The 19,136-nt window shown below is 32.4% G+C and overlaps 2 protein-coding genes across 12 annotated transcripts in view; both read right to left on the bottom strand.

Moving 5' to 3' along the window:
* Window positions 1–963: 963 nt before the first annotated feature.
* On the bottom strand, window positions 964–2,896 carry LOC116337747. Its single transcript, XM_031762601.1, has 9 exons — window positions 2,637–2,896; window positions 2,419–2,571; window positions 2,288–2,358; window positions 2,007–2,199; window positions 1,788–1,943; window positions 1,589–1,723; window positions 1,298–1,525; window positions 1,134–1,217; window positions 964–1,063 (listed from the first exon to the last, which is right to left on the bottom strand). Exons 1-9 carry the CDS (start codon window positions 2,797–2,799, stop codon window positions 1,032–1,034), a joined length of 1,215 nt encoding a protein of 404 aa, XP_031618461.1. The 5' UTR covers window positions 2,800–2,896; the 3' UTR covers window positions 964–1,031.
* A 1,003-nt stretch (window positions 2,897–3,899) lies between these two features.
* LOC116337370 (FH1/FH2 domain-containing protein 3) overlaps window positions 3,900–19,136 on the bottom strand; it is a 59,496-nt gene continuing 44,259 nt past the window's right edge. For 3 of the 11 annotated variants that reach the window (XM_031761860.1, XM_031761861.1, XM_031761865.1), the window contains 14 exons: window positions 16,193–16,302; window positions 14,119–14,180; window positions 11,358–11,542; window positions 11,066–11,289; window positions 10,387–10,608; window positions 9,880–10,295; window positions 8,748–9,608; window positions 8,380–8,578; window positions 7,976–8,312; window positions 7,765–7,912; window positions 5,879–6,219; window positions 5,090–5,805; window positions 4,786–5,021; window positions 3,900–4,054 (listed from right to left, as the gene is read on the bottom strand). In XM_031761860.1, coding sequence (XP_031617720.1) covers window positions 3,981–4,054; window positions 4,786–5,021; window positions 5,090–5,805; window positions 5,879–6,219; window positions 7,765–7,912; window positions 7,976–8,312; window positions 8,380–8,578; window positions 8,748–9,608; window positions 9,880–10,295; window positions 10,387–10,608; window positions 11,066–11,289; window positions 11,358–11,542; window positions 14,119–14,180; window positions 16,193–16,302 — 4,131 coding nt within the window. In that variant the 3' untranslated portion in view covers window positions 3,900–3,980. Of the gene's footprint in view, window positions 4,055–4,394; window positions 4,481–4,785; window positions 5,022–5,089; window positions 5,806–5,878; window positions 6,220–7,764; window positions 7,913–7,975; window positions 8,313–8,379; window positions 8,579–8,747; window positions 9,609–9,879; window positions 10,296–10,386; window positions 10,609–11,065; window positions 11,290–11,357; window positions 11,543–14,118; window positions 14,181–16,192; window positions 16,303–17,973; window positions 18,366–19,136 lie in introns of all 11 variants that reach the window. The other 8 variants (XM_031761867.1, XM_031761859.1, XM_031761864.1 and 5 more) reach the window with 8 other exon arrangements.

Raw genomic sequence — 19,136 nt, forward strand, 5'->3', positions numbered from 1 at the left:
TTACTTTAGTCAGTCAGTAAGTTCTTTGTTAAATACAAGCATTTTTTCTAGAAAATTAATAAATAAATTCAAATAAAAAGTAGAAACAAAAAACGTTTTAGTTATTTTTAAACCATATATCTATTTCTGAATATAGGTGGATGAATCTATTTAAACAACAAAAGATCATTAAAGGATAACAATCAAGAGAAATTGTTTTGCATATTGCATTTCACGTCATAAAAACTAGATAGTTTCACTAATGACAAAAAATTAAATTATTCTATGTTATTATTTGTTTTACCTGAACACATTAAGTGCAATTTTGCCGAAAATACTAATTAGTTTTCGGAAAAATCTCCGACCAGCACTAATTACGTGAACGATGCACATTTTCAATTTAAAATTATCATCCATAAAACATCATCTCTATTTAAAAAAAAAAACAACAAAAAAGGGACAACATAATAATAACGAATATACAATCGTACGATGTGCCATTTTTGAAAAATGAGGTGATAAATTCAGTTAAAAAATAATCCCAATGAAAAATAAAAATGTATAATAGTAATAAAAAATTCTTAAATTCTTCTTCATTTTATTGAAAAATATGCATAGGACATTTTGTTAATCTAATAATAAGAACTTTGTCTTTTCACCAACTAATAAACATTATTTAAAAATGAGAAAATTGTTCTTATTTATATCAGACATTATAGTTATTGAGATATTCTCGGCCAGATGAATCAGCCGAAATGTAGCGACAACAAAAGAAATTATTGTTATAGGTCTAAAAACACTTCAGTTTTTACAAACAACATTACAATCATTTCTAGCTGACTATAGCAGCGTGAGATGACTCAGCTAGCTGACAATATCTCAATATAATGTCTGATTTATATTTTTTTTAAATCAAATCATCAAAGATAAATTATTTAAACCTTATGCACGTATGTTTTTTGTATAACTATAAAACAACGATCTCACAGTTAATAAATTTCGTTTTGTTTTCGATTTAATTACACATCTTATTGTTGTGTTTTTTCTTCAATTCAACCATTTGTGCATGGTTGTTGGACATAATCTAGAATGAAAAAATGAACATATATTCAAGTTTTTTTAAAACAATAAATACATCTATTGAACATAATTACCTAAGCAAAAGCCTTTGTTATCTATGTCATTTGGTGCTTCGACTGCATCACTATGAAAAGCCAAACGAAAAGGTCTCACACTGCCTAAAATCAAATATCAAATTATTCAAATTCCAATTATTGGTATTATATTGGCGTTTTTATCATAATAATACGATTCCTACTAGTAACAGTTTTCTCCATTGCACTGATTTCGGCATTAAATGTTCCACCGCATATGCGGTCTTCGCACGTATTCGATGGTGGTAATCGATCTGCCACACGAGCACAACCTATTAGTAACCAGTCATTTACGCACGCATTTGGAGTGCCTTGTGAGCCACCACCAACCATTGAGTTAACCGCCGTATTTGAGTTACCGCTCAGTGTAAAGGATCGTGATCTATTTGAGTCTTTAATAAAAAGAATGTTAAGTTATTTCATCAAAAATTGTGATGCAATAATGATTATTTTACTTGTGTCTGCACACGCTGTATACTGTACGCTACAGAAATTCCGCTCCGTTCTTATACATATGGAGTAATCTTGATTTGACAATTGGCTGCCAACATTGAAGTCAAAATTGAAGCTTTTAACACGACCATAAATGCCTGTGTAATAAAGTGAAATGTCAGAGAATTAATTCAACATTCAAATGGTATTCTACATCTATACCTGTATGGTATTGTAAGCAGCCCGGATCTGCTCGAGATATACTGCTGCATTCTATTTGTGAAATTCGAATGCGCCACAATCTCGGAAAGGGCGCACCACTTGTGATCAGTGTTAGCATCACCGGATTCGAATCACCGACACCAGTATCAATATACACTACATGAATAATATCAATATTAATGTGGATCATTTATCGAGAGAATATTGTTTTTTTTTTACTGTGTTCGCCTATTGAGTTTCCGCAAATTGTGGGTACAGGACTTCCGCCCGAAACTAAAAATTGATCCGTATTACATACATGATTTAATTGCTCCGGGCCAGCAATTGAGAAATGCTCCAAATCTAATCGAATTTGGCAAATATTTGAATTTGCTTTCAACACAGTTAATTGACAACTTCCGGTTGCTTCATACTAGACAATGCGATAAAATCGCAATACGATTTTAATTTAATCTAATATTGATATATGCTTATGAATTAAGATATAATTTATCATTTACTTGATTGGGATGATTCGGATTTACAAAATATGTACCATTTTCGCGAACCATTTCACCACAAGAAGCCATAACTAAAATTCAAATATCATATCAGTTCAAAGAGAAATTTCGAATCTGTCATTTGTACTTACAAACACAACAAATGCCATAACCTTGAGCACATGGTCCACCAATTATGCCACGCCGTCCAATACAATCATTCTCAGGCAAACACATTCCATATTCGCCAGATGCCGCAGTGCATAGTCCATTATTCCATTGGTAAATAGTAAACAAAGACAAAACTAACCAAATCAAATGTTTAAGTGAATTATTGAGTTGTATTCGATTTCGTTTAAACTTCACTTACATCTTGCACTGGGTGAACCACCCCATGGTGACTCGATTGGTGGTTTTTTTATTCGATAAAAGTTCGATTGGCCATTTGTAATTGATATATGAGCGATCAAAAATATTACACTTAATCGATGAACATTTTTCGAAAGCGATTCGAAACGACTAGACATGAACATTATTTTGCTCAATGAATGTTTTAACGAAGAAAAAATCGATATTCAGCCGTTTTCATTCCTCCAAATTTAACACTTTAAATATGCTTCAGTTTGATGATGCTTCATCGTAAGACACTTTAAATGTACTGAACACATGACATGGAAATGATTTTATTTATATAGAATTGACATGTACAAAATCCATAGCAGAACAAATTATATTTCATTTTCTTTTGTGATCAAAGCGTCATTCATACATTTTTTTCTTCTTTAATTTAATTTCTACCATTTTAATCGATTCAAATTATCGTAGATTCAACTTAACGCATTCCGGTTTTTTTTCTTCAAAAGTAAACAAAACGCTAAAAAGTAAAACAATATAGAACACAAAACAATCGACACTATTTGTATCATAATTATACGTGACAAAACCAACGAATCATTTAATTGATATATCCCATTGCCGCACAAATTGGTGTTCTTCTGAAAATGTTATTTTTTTTCGTATGTACAGAAAAAGTATTGTGACAGGCACACAGAAATGTCTATGTTGAAGTTCAAAAATGGAACAGCATAGAAGGAACAATATCGAAAAATGCAAAGAAAAATTGGTTTATTACCGCTTATTTTTTCAAAATTTGGCGACACAAAATGTGTACAGTTTTTCTTTTTTAGAATTCATTTTTGTAAATACTTCATACGGAATTTGAAAAACAGGTGTCTCTGTCATATTTGTTTCTGCTAAAAAAAGACCTGAAGTATTTTCATAAAGCAATTTTTGTGGTTTCTAACAAGGAGCGAGTTCAAAGTACCGGAAACGAAAATTCCCGAAAAGTACAGGTTCACAGTATGGAAATAGTAAAAATGGTCAAAAAATAAGAAACTGTGGATCAAAGTGTGGAAAAGCTACTCTTACGAAAACAATGTCGGTCTATGAATTCGGAATGTCTGAAATGTGCGTGATTTAAACAAAGAAAGCATGAAACGAGCGTGAATCTTAACTTTCACATCATATTCATTGTTCATATTTTTTGTTTTATTTCAAAGATAATAAATTTACCATTCATTTTCGCTTATTAAACTTCCTATTGAAAAGTACAAATAAAATTGAGACTCAATAATTTATGTATTAATTTTGTATGATGTTTATTTATGATTTTCATTATTTAAAAGTTGCAATACATGTAAAATTGATGATAGTGTCAATAACTTTTTATAAATGTAGCAACGTGCTGCTTTTCCTCTTCGCTCAGGCCATTCTTCAGTGTTCTTCTTACTGGAAACAAAAACAAGTGAAAAAAAATTGCATTACTTTTTAACTAAATTCAAATAATTATATTGTCAAACACAAACAACAGCCATGGATGTTAAATTTTATAATTAAATTGCATTAATTGTGGAGGTAAAATAGATGTAAAATTCGGAAGTAAAAAAATGTAAAATGCATTCATGAATTAAGTTTTAAGCAAGTGTCATTTGATTGCGTCACAGAGACTATTGTTATTCAAAATAATTGCATATCGTCACAGTTATAGTGGGTCATTTGTTTAAGTTAATTGGGGAAACAAATGTTACAAATCGGTGTGGGTTACAAACTTTCGTTTATTTTTTTTTACCGAATAATTTATCACTGTATTGCGCCAACGCTATACTTAGGGTGATGTGGTACTTCTGAAACCTTCTCGAGTTCGTGATCTTTTAACTACCGTTTATGAAAAATATAATTTACATTACTTTTCAAGACATCCCTACACCAGACGTATCAATATAGTCCAAATTCGACATTATTTATAAACATTCCATTCTTGAAGTGGATGTCACTCAGAGATGACTGAATTGAAGCCATAATAAATATCACATTTTTAATTATATCGAAAGTTTCAATCACTATTTCATTTCAGTCATCTCTGGCGGAGACGATATATATATATTGAATGTGATAGAAATTTCTTTAAAATGTTTCTTGATGAATGTTTTCTTGAGCAAAAATGTGTGTTCAATGCTTACATGATTTTCGGTCGGCATTGCGAGTACGTTTTCGTTCACGTGGTGCCGTTCTTGGTGTGGAAGTTGCAGTTTTTACCAACGACTCCAATATTTCATCGTCGCCATCAGTGAATGTGTCTTCGGACATTTTAAGTGCGGGCGAACGTTGCACCTCTGGCCGTCTTCGTCTAAATCCAATGTACTGACATGAACTATCAAGATTATCCATAGACGGACTCTGTGATCCAAGTAATTGCCTAAAAATTGAAACAACGGTAAAAATGTTATGAAAAGAATGCTATAAAAAACGTCATTGAAGTCATACTTTAATTCAGCATCAGCTCGATCTTCTTTCGATCGAAATTTGGCCACATCAATGATCATTTTGCCGCGCGTTTTATTTCGTTCACGGTGATTGGCTTTTTTCTCCAGCTGTTGATGAACGCGTTCTCTAGTCGTTCGATATTCTAGCGCAAATTCGGATATGATGCGGCACACTTCATTTGGCCGAGATTCAATAACACGATGCTGTGGAACGCCCAACCATAACAAAAACTTGCGATATCGATTGATCACTCGGCGATGCACAATTTGCAATATAATTATCCGTTCAGCGCAATCAGCCAGAAAATCGACCATTTTTTGTTTTAATTGTGGTGGACAATCGTGTTTGGCAATCAACTTTAGTCGATCCCAGGATGCTTTGCATTCTGATTCTAAGTAGGTGATATTATGTGCCAAATCGGCAAAATCGGCTTTCGATGCCCGTGTGATTGAACCGATTTCCGAATATAAATCGGTTGTGTCCGTCGAAGATTCCATGACAATGTGACACAAATGATGAAGCAATGAATGCTTGTGAACGGTATCCTTTACTTCAGGTACTTTTGCCAAGTATTCAATTTGAAAACCCTTTGCGGGCGCTCCATTTAGAAAAATGCCAATTGATAATAGTGTGGAAAGAATACACTTGAATGTCTTATTATTTCGAAGTATGTCCAAGCCTTGCTTCAAATCCATCAAAGGTTCAGCAATTTCCTTCTGTAAAATCGAATGAAAACCAACATTTTTTTAATGATTCAACTTGAGATAATCGAAATGTGCACAAACAAACCTCGCTACACTCAAAATCCAGTTTGAATGCCCACAGTTTTAATCGGGCGGAAAGTTCGGATATCGATGACAATGTTAGTAAGAATTGTTCGGCGCTACCAAGCGGCAGTTCTGGATTAATCATTTGCGCTTCTTGGATTTTACCACGTTCTTCTTCGGTTGGCAACATATTTAGTAGCTTATCAATACCCTCCCGGGTCACAACTGTTGCATCCATTTTCAATATGGCTGCCTTAATTGCTCGCGGTGGCGGAAGCTTCGTCATTGCAATATTGATCGCGTTCGAGCGCTTGTGGTCAAGCACAATAATCTCTTTGTTTTTGTTCATCTCTTGCTGTTTCTAATGATTGAAAGGGATTTATTAAATTTATGCATTAAATCATTCCAACCAAATAAGCAATGGAAAGAGGGGACAGAGTTGTAGTAGTTTGTATTCTACAGGAATTTACTATACTACCTACTGGGTTTTCTTTATTATTTTAATAATCTATTCTGAGGATGTCAGTGGTATGAAATGTGATTTAATATAAATAGGCTGTTTATGTTAGCTATTTGTGTTGACACAGATATCCAGAAACAATTATTCTTTTTCTATACGTGTACGGTATTTGTTAGAGGACTCGACATTTTCAGCAGTAATGGTGGTGTTAAAAGCTCTATATGCTGTATGGGTGTGTGCATAAGTTTTTATACATTTTTTGACTTTGTATAATTAATACACTAGACTTTTTTAAAAATATTGTTAGTTATCGTGTGTTGAAATGCAAATAAAAATCTGCAGCATTTCAATTGACAGGGAAACAACAGAAAATACAATATTTTTTTATTGCAACTATTTGTATATGTATAATCTTCATTAATAAAAAAGAGAAACGTATTTTACTGAGAAAAAAATACAACCAACTTGCAAATATAGCCAAAAATATATGGGATAAGTGCAGTCCGATAAGAAGTGAAAACCTGTTTTTTGGCTTGTACTTCCAAAATCTCATTATATCTAGTGTGAACTTCGTCTCTGGCAAAGTGAAGATTTAAAGATGATCTTCTCTTTCAAAATTCTCAAGAAAAATCCTGATCAGTGCTCAGAAGAATTCATAGGACGATTGCGTGTTCTTCAATAATTCTACACACACAGTCAAAAGATCCTCCGAAACTTATGCATTCACTCAAAAGCTGTCGAAAAGATTGGCAAAAATGCACTCACCTCCTGTTTTTATGCACATACACATAATACAAGTGTTTTTCCCCCCAGAAAGAATAGTAGAAAATGTTCAGTAAGACAAAAACGCAAATTTAGTCATTTATGTACATATATATAATTTGGGTAATGGAATTCAATGCTACAAAGGTAGAATTTAAAGGGAAATCATTGTATCTATCTCGCGCATAGTACTTAATACTGACTTATATTTTAAAAGTGTATGGATTTGAACATGCATAAAAAGAAAAATTCTTTATATAACCAATGATGTTAAGTCTCAACCTCTTTGAAATTTTTTATCATAACATTTCAAAAACAAATTTTAATTGAATGAATACCGTCGAAGTAGTGCGTGACTTTGAATTAATATGTGTTAATAATTTCACGTTTTTTATGGGTTTCAAAATCGAATTGGTAAATTTCTCAAAAAAAAAAAATCATTTTATTTTTCCTTATTTATTGAAAGGCCCGGTTTTTATCATTATTAAAATTATGTGAATTGTTATGAATGAATTATGTGCATGATCTCTAACACAAGGTTATGAAAAAGACAGAAGCACCGTATTTTTCTTCTAAATTTTCTTTAGTAAATTCAAGGTTAGAAGTCTAAAGAGATCTTCTCTTTTATTTGCACCGAATTTTTTCCCCTTCACCGAATTTTTTGTTAATTTTAATAACTTTGTGTACCTTTGATATCGTATCTTTTGCACGTGATTCAAATAAATGTTCCAATTTCTGTGTATCGATTATAGCAGTTGGTATTTCGTCCCAAATAGTTTTTCCCACATGAACCGGAATCAGATCCTCCCGAATTTCTTTCCAAAACAATTTCACCTAAAAAAGAATGTGATAGGTGAATTTTATTTTCTAAAATAAAAAAAAAGAATGAGACCGCACCGTTTTTTTATTCTTTTTGATTAACGCATTGTTTGTTGGTGACGTTGTTGTCTTCAATCCGTTCATTTGACGCATGTTTGGTGGCGGTGGTTCTAATGTAGACAGCATTGCTTTCATGGGTGGTGGTATGCCAATTGGAGGTGGTGGTGGAGGTACCGAACCACCTAGACCACGCGGTAATAAATCGTCTTTATCATCATCTGAATGCAGATCAGTAAAATCTAAATCGCATAAATTTAATGGTCTTGTCATATTTTTCATTAGTTCTTCCCAATGCAGCTCGTTTTCGGACTTTTTTGGTTCGGGTTTTCTAATTTCTTGGTCTTTGCTCGGCGATCTGAATCAAATAAAAAACGCTCCAATTAAAAAGATATTGCATAAGTTTCACAATAAACACTTCTTACCTAGAAATGTCTCCTTTGCTTTTGCTTTTGGCAAGACCCTCTTTGGCTTTTGAGATCAGTCCACTCATATCGCCAATGCGATTTTGGGTTTTCTCTTCTTGTGCATTTATTGGTAAACTGCTTAGCTTTTGCGTGAGATCTTTGACAGTGTGATCACGTTTTATTTGCAATAACAAACGTTTCTCGTCGTTTTCCGAATCTGATGATGGAGAATATGATTAATTTTTTTTTTATAAATACGAAATAATATTATAGTAACATTGGATAATAGTTATTTTCACTTTGGTGAAAAGGCATTTTATTCAAAATTAGTTGCATTGCACTCAATTTAGACAATATTTAGTATTGCATATCCATGACATACTCACCCTTATTACTGTCGATCCTTGGCATTTCCTTAATGCCATTATTACCATTGGTTAATCCATTTCCATTATGTATCACATAAGTTTGTGGTGTTATATTATTACATATTCCACTTTTATTTGTGGCCTGTATCTGGTGTCCATTTGTATTCACATCGTTCATATGTGTTGTGGACACAGCAGGCAATCCATTTTTATTGTAATCGACACCATTTGTCGTTATGGATTTTGTATCGATTGTAGCATCATTTAGCACACTGTTACCGTTACTATTCATATTACTATTAATATTGTTATTATTATTAGCATTGAAATTGTTAATCAAACCATTTGCATTTGTGGTGAAACCACTGATCAGATTATTTGAATTGCCATTGGTGGTGACAGGGTTTTGGCTATTTTTTGCCATATTGTTAAGATTTTTTTGATTCACAATCGATATGATTGGTTTGGTTGCGTTGTATGCATTGTTTATTGTCGATGATGAATTGATGTGTAAGTAAAAATTATTCACTAGGTTATTTTTATTGTCAATCACATTGATATGGTTTTGGTTTGTCTTTTCCACGCCGTTAACTGGACTTTCTTTCGTTCGTTGTGAATTCCGTGTAAAATCACTTGAAATCACTTTACATTTTGCGGTGATGTCATTGAGATTCACATAGTTTGACTCGTCAATGGCGCTTTCCGGTAGAAACTTTGATGTTTTTATCAAATTATTGTTTTCGTTAATTCGTGGCTGGGAATCGGTTATTGTGTTCAATAATTTTTGTGAATCATTTTCTTTATTCAAATTCGGCTGATCTATTGAATTTGGAGGACTATCATTCTGAAGACGACATGGTAAAGCAGTCACTAACACGCCTGAATGGTTAGTTAACGAAAAAACAAACAAAAAAAACCTATGTCAAACACAAAGTCATTGGTGAGTATCAAAGTAGCCCATGCATAGTTTTTTAATTTTATATACGTCATATATATATTCGAAATATTTTTTTTTTTTTACAAAAATCAATTTGTACAATGCATGAGCTATTTTCATCTTCATCCGCAGAAAAAGTCAGAAAATAATGCAAGCACATGCGAAAATGTTAGTGTTTTGTTTTTCAACAACAAAAAAAAACTATTCAAATACCATGATTATTGATGATATCATCTTTCATGTCAAAGGGTCGAAAACCAGCGGCTGCAGCTTCTTGTTGTTCGCGTAAAAATGATTTTTGTCTTTCAGCACGTTCACGCCGCCGACGAAGTCCTGGCGTAACACCAGCATTTTCATGTCCACCTTTTGTTACACCAAATACATCATTTAATTCACCCGAATTGATTGAACTTGAACTATCTTCGTCGACAGTTTGATGAATAGCAATCGGTGTACGAGGGCTATAACATTTTGAATCTGCCGAATTCGGTGCCGCATCGGAACTATGACGACGCGACTTTCTTCGCTCCAACGGATCACTACCATTTGCATTGAGCGATCTACATCGTGGTGTTTTGCGAATCGATTTATCTGGTATTCGAATGCCATCCGTTTCTCCGTCCTCAAATCTGAATCATAATTTCAACCGAAAATTTTAGTTCAAAATAAAATTGGTAAATTTGCTTGCTATTTTATTATAAATGCTCATGAATATCATACTTTAATACTGCATCGTAAAGCTGAAGCTGATCCAAAAGATCTAAATCGGTGCCCGGGCGTGACATGTATCGCTGTATCACACTTTCCATTCCTTGTTGTTCAAGAAAATCACTTTCGTCGTAAAAACTGTCCTGATCATTGAGCCCCGATAGAGTTTTATTAATTAAAGTCGTTGCATAAATCAGCAGTTCCGTATCTGCATTTTCATAGTCTTTCAATAACCTTTAAGCAAAAACAAAAACATAAACAAATCGCGACCATAGTTTCATATGATGCACCTTTTAAAGGCAATTGTGTTAAGACTACAATATACATTCTAATAAGGATCAATCAAGTTTCGGAAAAAAAAAACTATTTAAAAGTTCAGCACAAGACTACTACGAATGAAAAATAAAGAATATTAAATGGCAAGTAAGAACGTGCATAATAACATCACGGTTTTTCTTCTTTTGAACTATTATTATTATTATTATTATTATTGTTTGTATTCTGGTATGGTTATGAGATTATCGCAAAATTTTAATATGCTACACGAACTGAAGTGTGCACGTTTTGGTTCCGTTAGATGTGAATGCATGACCGAACGAATCCAAAGAAAGTTAAAATAATCTTCAATGCATTGAAACTGCACAATATTTTTTTTAAAATAAAAATTTATTTGGTTTTGAAATGCACTTACCTCATAATATTTGACCAAGGTAATGAATCTTGAGCGGCATCAACCACATGAATTGCATTCACTAATAAATAGCAATTGCTCTCAACATATTCAACGAAGACCAATAGTAGTTTTAATGCAGTTTTCACAACTAATCGATATTTTGATGCAATCAGAGAGTAAAGCCATTGTATGGTTGGACTGTGATGCATAACACCATTCATACCATCAACGTATAGCATCACCTACAATTAAATATTCGTTGATTTGGCATAAATATATCGAGGTCAAACTGAATATCACGGGTTCTTACCTGGCCAAGAGCACGCAAAATATAATTTTGATAATTTTGATCGGAATTGTTGCCAACTCGAACCAGCGAGTTAAGTCCACCTAGTGCAACAAAACCGTGCACCAAATCTTTATCATCTTGAAATATCTGTTTCAATGAGAACAACGCACGTCGTAACTCTCGTCCCTCTGATGTTAAGAGTTTTTCTGAAAGCGAAACAAACAAATAAAAATCAGTACACAAAAAATAAAATCGTGATCGTCTTTTTCAAAGCCACTTTAACTATCACAATGAATGAAACGATAGAATTTGCTTGAATTCTAAAATAAAATTCATTTTATTGGATGCCTTTTTGTTATGCAAGCATTCACCCATTATCAAGTCCAAAAAAACGTGCATCTTTTCAAGCATTTCGTTCAAAATAAATTGAAATTATTCGCAACGTAGTGTTTGGCACATTTTTCAATGCTCACAAAACTCACTTCGTCCTCCTGAAACCAACTAACTTCTTTTTTATTTCATCACAATTCAGAGTTCTTTTTTAAAATTGATTTAATCTGATTCAGTCTGAATGAAAAAGGGAATATTTTTCATAAAGCGAATTTTTGGCTCAGTAGAACGTCCACCTTTTCCTCTCTTAAAGATTATGCAAAAAAAATATTGACTCAGAACTATGACAGTACAGTGTCTTCGACACGAAGAAGAAATGATCCATCAAGTGACTTCTGTTAGTTTTTTCAATACATTCAAGAATTTTTGGCCATTGAAATTTGCCGCAAAGAAATTTCATGTGTCTAACTAAATGCTTTATCAGGAAATGAAACATTAACTACAACTTGAATAAATCTTTGTTTACTCATTGAAATGATTGGAAAATTTGACAGCGGTTGGCGGATGTAAAATTTTCAAATGTCTCTATTTTCTGTGACATATGTTTTTTTAAATAGTTTTGAAACTTTTTGACGCAAATGTGGTTTTTTTTTAAATTGTTTTCCTATGATTTCGTGTTGGAAAACAGAAAATTTTCATTTTACGAATTTTTATAATTCACTAGTAGAATGTCGGTCAAATTTCAGTACAAATATCTTCTGAAATGCCTGTATTAATGTAGTCAAAACTCAGTGCCAAAAGCTCTTTCTACCATGAAGGAGGTACCCGACATAGCCGGTGCACAAATTTCCGCCAAATATACGCGTTTTGGCGACACCATTGAACAGATATCGTTCAGTAAACTAAGCGTTTCTATTCGACAATCGTCGTCAATACAGTTCAACAAACATTTGCGTAGGAGGGTAAAGAGAGAAAATGTTCAAAAAGAAACAGAACAACTAATGAAACGGTGGCTCGTTGATGGTTTATTTAATTTTTTTCCTTTCTTTTCATCGTGATTTTTAAAAATCACGATTTTGATTTGCGATTTTTATAGGATCGACTCAGGCCAATTCAGTTTCTTGAATATGGCCAATTAGTAGATTGAAATAAGTAAAGAATGCGATAAAACTCAATAAAATCTCAAAGCGCGAATATTACACAATATATTATTTTTTTCTCTTTTCCATTTATAAGACAAACTGAACTACCAATTATGCTGCAAGAAATGGAAAAAACAGACTAAGGAATCATATGTACATGTGAGATAAGTTCATTTTTCTCCGTTCATTTTTAATTTCAAGCAACAACCACAAAATATTAAAAAGAAACTATTGAGTCATCTGTCAAACATCCCATAATATTCAGAATATTCTTTCGAACTAAGAAATTGTGTATTGTTTTGATTAAATACGATCGTTGCGTAACGTAATATTGCAAGTCAGTGTTTTGGTTGCTTTTGTTCATTGATGTTTCTGATTTGCCCATCAGCTCTTATTTGATTAATGGAGAGAAAAATCAAAATTATTGTGTACCGAGTGTAAGCAAATGTGGTTTTTCATTGTTCATGTTGTGGTTTTTTATATCATCTAATGAAATAAATCACTATGGACACAAGTTCCGTGTTTGATTTGCTGTACCAAAATATAGTCACATAATATTCACAACGTTACCGATTATTCTCTCCAATAGTTGATTTGAATCATCAATTCTAAGCATTACGAAAGATCAATTGACGCATACAGAAATATCACCCAGTCGGTTCTTGAGAATCATTTTCGAAGTTTGCGATCAATTGTTCAGATACAGAGAATGAAGTATGCAGAAGAAAATGGAGAAATAGAGTTTTAATGTGATTGAGAAAACTTGAAAACATAATGCACATTTTCTTAATGTTTCTGCTTATTCGTCTTCTTCTTTCTTTTCTTCCATCATATTCCATTGTATTTCGTCATGTCGACGCAGCAATGCGGTCGACAAATGATCGGTGTGCCAGTGAGCGCAATCTGACGCACAAATGAGATTAATTCACATCAACTATTCATTTATTGACGCGTGTTAAATATCGTCATATTATTCCAATATAAGACGCGCGAGTACTTTAAAATGCTTATTTTTTATCGATCGCCTTCATTTTCTTTTCTGCAATTTTTTTCTCTCTCCTACTAAATACAAATTGAATTGAGAAACGAACACGGTTACAAGAATAACTCAAGAAATAAACTCAGAGAACCGCTACTAATCGGAACATTTGTCTAAATATATGTTATGGAATTTTACGCTATTGTTTGGAAAGAAATTTGTTGTGGTTGCCACTTTAATGGGCTCTGGTCGCCATTCAATCTGAATTTTAATTAACTTTTGAATTTTAATTACTAAAATTATTATGATTTTAAACATGAAAATGACTTACCAATAATTGCATGCACTCTTACGCTTAGCTGTGTACGTACAACCAGCGAATTTTTTCGACTGCTGAAAGAAATGAAAAAGAAAAAAAGAACAACCAATAAAATATGTTCCAAAGTTGGATGTGAAATATACAATTCTTATGATAAAAATAACTTAATCCATTCAAAATTTTGAATAAAATTCTTGAAAAATAGATAGTGGATACCAGAGCTGGGCACGAACAGTCGGTCGTTCGTTCGTACATTGAAAAAATATGTTTTTGTGGTCGGTCGTTCGTTCGTTGAAATCATTAATGATCGGTCGGTCGTTCGTAAAAATTGAAATGTTCGTTGTGTTCGTTCGCATGTGCGATCGAACACCGAACACGTCCGGACGTCCGGATGTTCGGCGCAAAAATTGTCAAGTCAAGTTTACAATTCTCTGTTAAATTTTTTGAAATTTACAAAATATAATAATAATTAAATAAATGAATTTTAATTTGAACACTAACAAAATATTAAATTTCCTTATTACGAATTTTAGGAAATTCCATATATTTGGTATAGTCTTTCCCTGAAATAACCTCACATTCTCAATGATGAAATAAATATAGATGAATTTCATAACATTTCGTAATAAAAAAAATTTATATTTTGAACACTTGAGACACAAAATTTATATGAATTAGAAATTATTTGAAAATTTATTTATTTAAATATTTTTTTCTTTAAATTTGTACGATTATAAATGATTTAACAACCCTGATTTTACAATTTTGCTTCGAACATCCGGACGTCCGCACGTGTTCGGTGTTCGATCGCACATACAAACGAACATTTCAATTTTTACGAACGACCGACCGACCATTAATAACTTCAACGAACGAACGACCGATCACAAAAAAGGAAAAAAACGCACACAAACGACCGATCACAGTCGGATATTGATGTTCGTGCCCAGCTCTGGTGGATACATTCAATTGAATCGAACAACATGTTAGTCCATAGAATGTCGTATCATTATCGGCTTAGTTTTATGTTAACATGGCATTAACATGATGTTGTTTTATGTGTTTTTTTATCGCGAAAGACAAGAGAAGTCTTTTACATATTTTGGTGTTGAATGTGTTATACTAAAAAAAAACAAGGAGAATCGTTTAAAAAATGTAAAACGACAATAACAATCTGTCGGAGAGCATAGGATAAACATACTATTTTAGCAGTTGTTATCGATAATACTTAATTACTAATGAATAAAATGACGGGCCGTTCAAGAACATTTTTCCTTTATATAGATGACCATTTTTTTTTAAATATAATTTAATATCGTATAAATGCATTTTTCATTCTTATTGTATTGATTTTTTGTCATACAAAGTACAAGCATAATACAACTGATGAATAAATTCATTCCAGCAACAAACTCAAAGGCAATTTGTTCTTGCCATTTTTCTACATCTCATACCGACAATAAATCCAAAAGAATGCCAATTTGTACATTCGGATAATATTCGTTCAGTTAGATTTACAAACAATGGTATGATGAAATCTACTGTATAAGTAGGATTTTGAATTTTTTTCTTTTTCTTTTAAAAGAATTTATTTCCCATGTGGTACTGACGGTTCGCTTTGAAGATAATACATTGAAATGGAAAACAAAAGCATTATTATGAATATCTTGTACATATTGGAATCCAAAAAAAATGTATTGGCAGCAACCTGTTCTAAAAATGAATCTAAAAAAACAATTCCACGTATATGTTCTTCATATTTTCAGTATAGTGCAAGATTTTCTGAGTAATCTAGATTTTTCTAGATCGAAGAGAAATTTTTGTGATTTCATTTTTTTTACTTCAACCGGAAGTATTTTGACACAAAACAAAAACCAGCAAGAAATCAATCCAACAAAAACTGTAAGATTTTTTGGAAAATTAATTTTCCACAAAAAATCCACAAATCAACACATGAAAAATAATATAAAATAAATGTGGGTTATTACGCTGAAATATCCGATCAAAAAAAAAAAAAATGAAAACATAAACAGTCCTTTAAATTATGAAATTTCTAAGTAAGTATGTTAAATAAAAAAATACGTACTTTGAATGCAGTCCTTCTAGTTCCTCCGATTGTTCGGCAAGAGACGACTCCAAATCTAAGTAGGCGCCATAATCGCCATCTTTGTACACCTGTAATGTCGCATCATCCAACTGTAAATAGAAGCGAATTTTCATATTAGATAAAAAAAAATGCATGCACCCAAAAAGGTGTTTAAAAAATCACTAATGCCTCATCAGTCATCGTGTGTTATGGGAAAATCACAATTTTTCTATTTATACAAATATCATCTCGTTTACGCTCATCAAAAAGAACCGTATTATGATCTTGGTAATTATTAAGAACTTAACGTAAAAGCGATACACGCTACATGTGACTCGATTCTGTGTTTTACTTCCTATTATTTTTACATAGCGTGCGTATGTGTGTATGCAACACAACCACTTCTGTGCTTTGTTGTCTACACACTACTTGATATTCCGATTTAAGTCAGTTTGGAGAATAAAAGTTGCAAGTCAATGACATTTGCGGCGCACAGCATTCACAAGAAATCCAAACGAAGACACATCGTGTGGTTGGTACTCTTTCACTTCTACATTCGAAAACACAGTTTGCTTGCACATACATTGCTTTTTTCGTATGTTCGTTCTTTCGCTTGTATTCGCTGTGAGTAAAGATATTTTGACGAATATCAATTGCGTCGGTGCAGTCAAGATAACTGCTGCAATTTGAAATGTTTGACTATATTATAGTAACATAATTGGTGGCATTGAATGAAATCAAATCAATCATGGAATAATATTATTATCATTATTGTATACGGATTATTGCTACACACTCATTTCTCAACTATATTTTGCTGAACAGTATTAAATCCACGCAATAATGCTTATGTATGGTAGTGTCGTTGCCTTGACAGTGATCACCTTATCCCAATATATATTGGGGACATCGTTGTGGTATGCATGAACATACGTTAAATTCATTCGCATATTCAAAAAATAGTGATATTTTGCGAACAATCAAGTCACGTGAAATTGAAACGCTTTGAATTAAATTGGCATGGCAAATTTATACATTCCATTTGTGAACTTTTAATCTTTCAGCTGTCATAAACAAGTCAATGATATCGTTAAATCGTTTCACTTGCGTTAAATGTAAATGTTGTACACTCACTGCATAGCGGCTTGAGACTGAAACAATGGAATTGGCTATGTAGAAATTCAGAGGTCCAAATGGTCACTCAGTAAACAGAGCCACCCGAATGTCCGACTGATGGCCGCACAACCACGAACCGAGAATATTTCGGGTTGGGCGGTAGGGCGTTCGGTATCACCAAACATACCAAAACGCAAAAATTCCAAAGTTATCTGGGATATATATGTAACCAGCTCCATTGCATGGTCGGAAAGAATACTTTCAGGGGAACGAAGATTAAAAAAAACTGCTTCTCGAACTCTAATTTAGCATATTGACTTTGTCATCATAATCTCACAAATTACATTTATTTCTTCAATAGAATGTGTCCTGAAAATCTTTAATTTGGTATACCGAAAGTAATTTCAAGTGTTTGAATGTTTCCGAAAAATGTTTGCGCTCAACATGAATGTATGTGACGAATGCTTATATCCGACAGCATTGAGGATCTTCAGCAATCAGATTGCTACTCAGCATTGTCAATAGTGATTACCGCAAATTTTAAATAGGCCCATTATTAATATAATTCCAAAACCGTTTTTTTTTTACAGATATTTTTTTAATTTAGTAAACATAATAGTTTTTTTTAATAATTTGCACATAATTTATTTAAACTAAACTCTCACCCGTTGTGGTGCGCCCAATAAAATCAAAATGCTTCCCAATTGAGTTGCCAAAGGTGTCGAATAGGTGAATGAATAGGTTGGTGCTCGTGATGGTATTGGATACATTGACAAACAATTATAAGGATCAGTGTCGGCTAAATATTGTACTTTAATTGTGAATAGTTCGTCTGGGTCCATTTTCAAAATCATTTTGATGTGTCTAACACTTGAATTTGTCTTAATCAATGTTCGTTTGAAACGCACAAATTCAAAATCTATTGGACATTGATATCAGATTCACTCATTTTTTTTGTGATTTATTTCTTAATGAAATATTTTTTTTCTAATTTTTCCACTGGTTTTATCATATTATCCATTGTTTAATCGGCATTTGGTGTTAACATGTTTGATTTCTTATAAGGAAAAAAATAACGAAAATTCAAAATAAATTCGTCTTCGTGAAAAAGAAAGATTTTCTTTGTTTTATTAATTCAACGGGAAGGCTGTTGGTTTCCATCACACAAAAAAGGAAATAGTGGCAAATAAAGTATGAAAAATAAATGACAAGCTCAAGAGAAAAGAGGAAGATTTACGGCTACTGCTACTACCATGACCATAAAGAGTTGTAAATTTAATATTACGTTTTACAGCAAAAAAGAGAACAAACAATACGTAATAAGTACTGAAATAAGCTTAAGAAAAGATACACAGAAAAAAAGCAACAACCGGAAAACGTGCAAACGTTTTCTTACTTTCAGTTGAATGGGGTAGAATAAAAACTACTTCTCGAAAAATGTTTAAACACGAAACCTAAAAAAAACTTTCGATTAAAAGTGAATCAATTTTTTTTCGTCCAATTGAAGTGAACCAAAAAAAATTGTTCAATAAAAGTGAACCCAAAAAAAAAAATCATTTTAGTGTATTTTACACTGAAAAAACCCAGTGAAATTTTTTTTTTGGTTCACTTTTATTGAACAAAATTTTCTTGATTCACTTCAATTGGACAAAAAAAAATTGATTCACTTTTTATTGAAATTTTTTTTAGATTTCGTTTTAAAATAGCAATTTTTCGAGAAGTAGTTTTTATTCTACCCCATTCAGTTGATTATGATTTATATGAGTTAGATGCATGGAACAAGTGATTGTCAATGAAGAAAAAACACACATATGTATCAAAAAAAAAA

Source organism: Contarinia nasturtii, unplaced genomic scaffold (assembly GCF_009176525.2).
Source record: "Contarinia nasturtii isolate CC-2019 unplaced genomic scaffold, AAFC_CNas_1.1 Cnas_scaffold_285, whole genome shotgun sequence".
NCBI lineage: Eukaryota > Metazoa > Arthropoda > Insecta > Diptera > Cecidomyiidae > Contarinia > Contarinia nasturtii.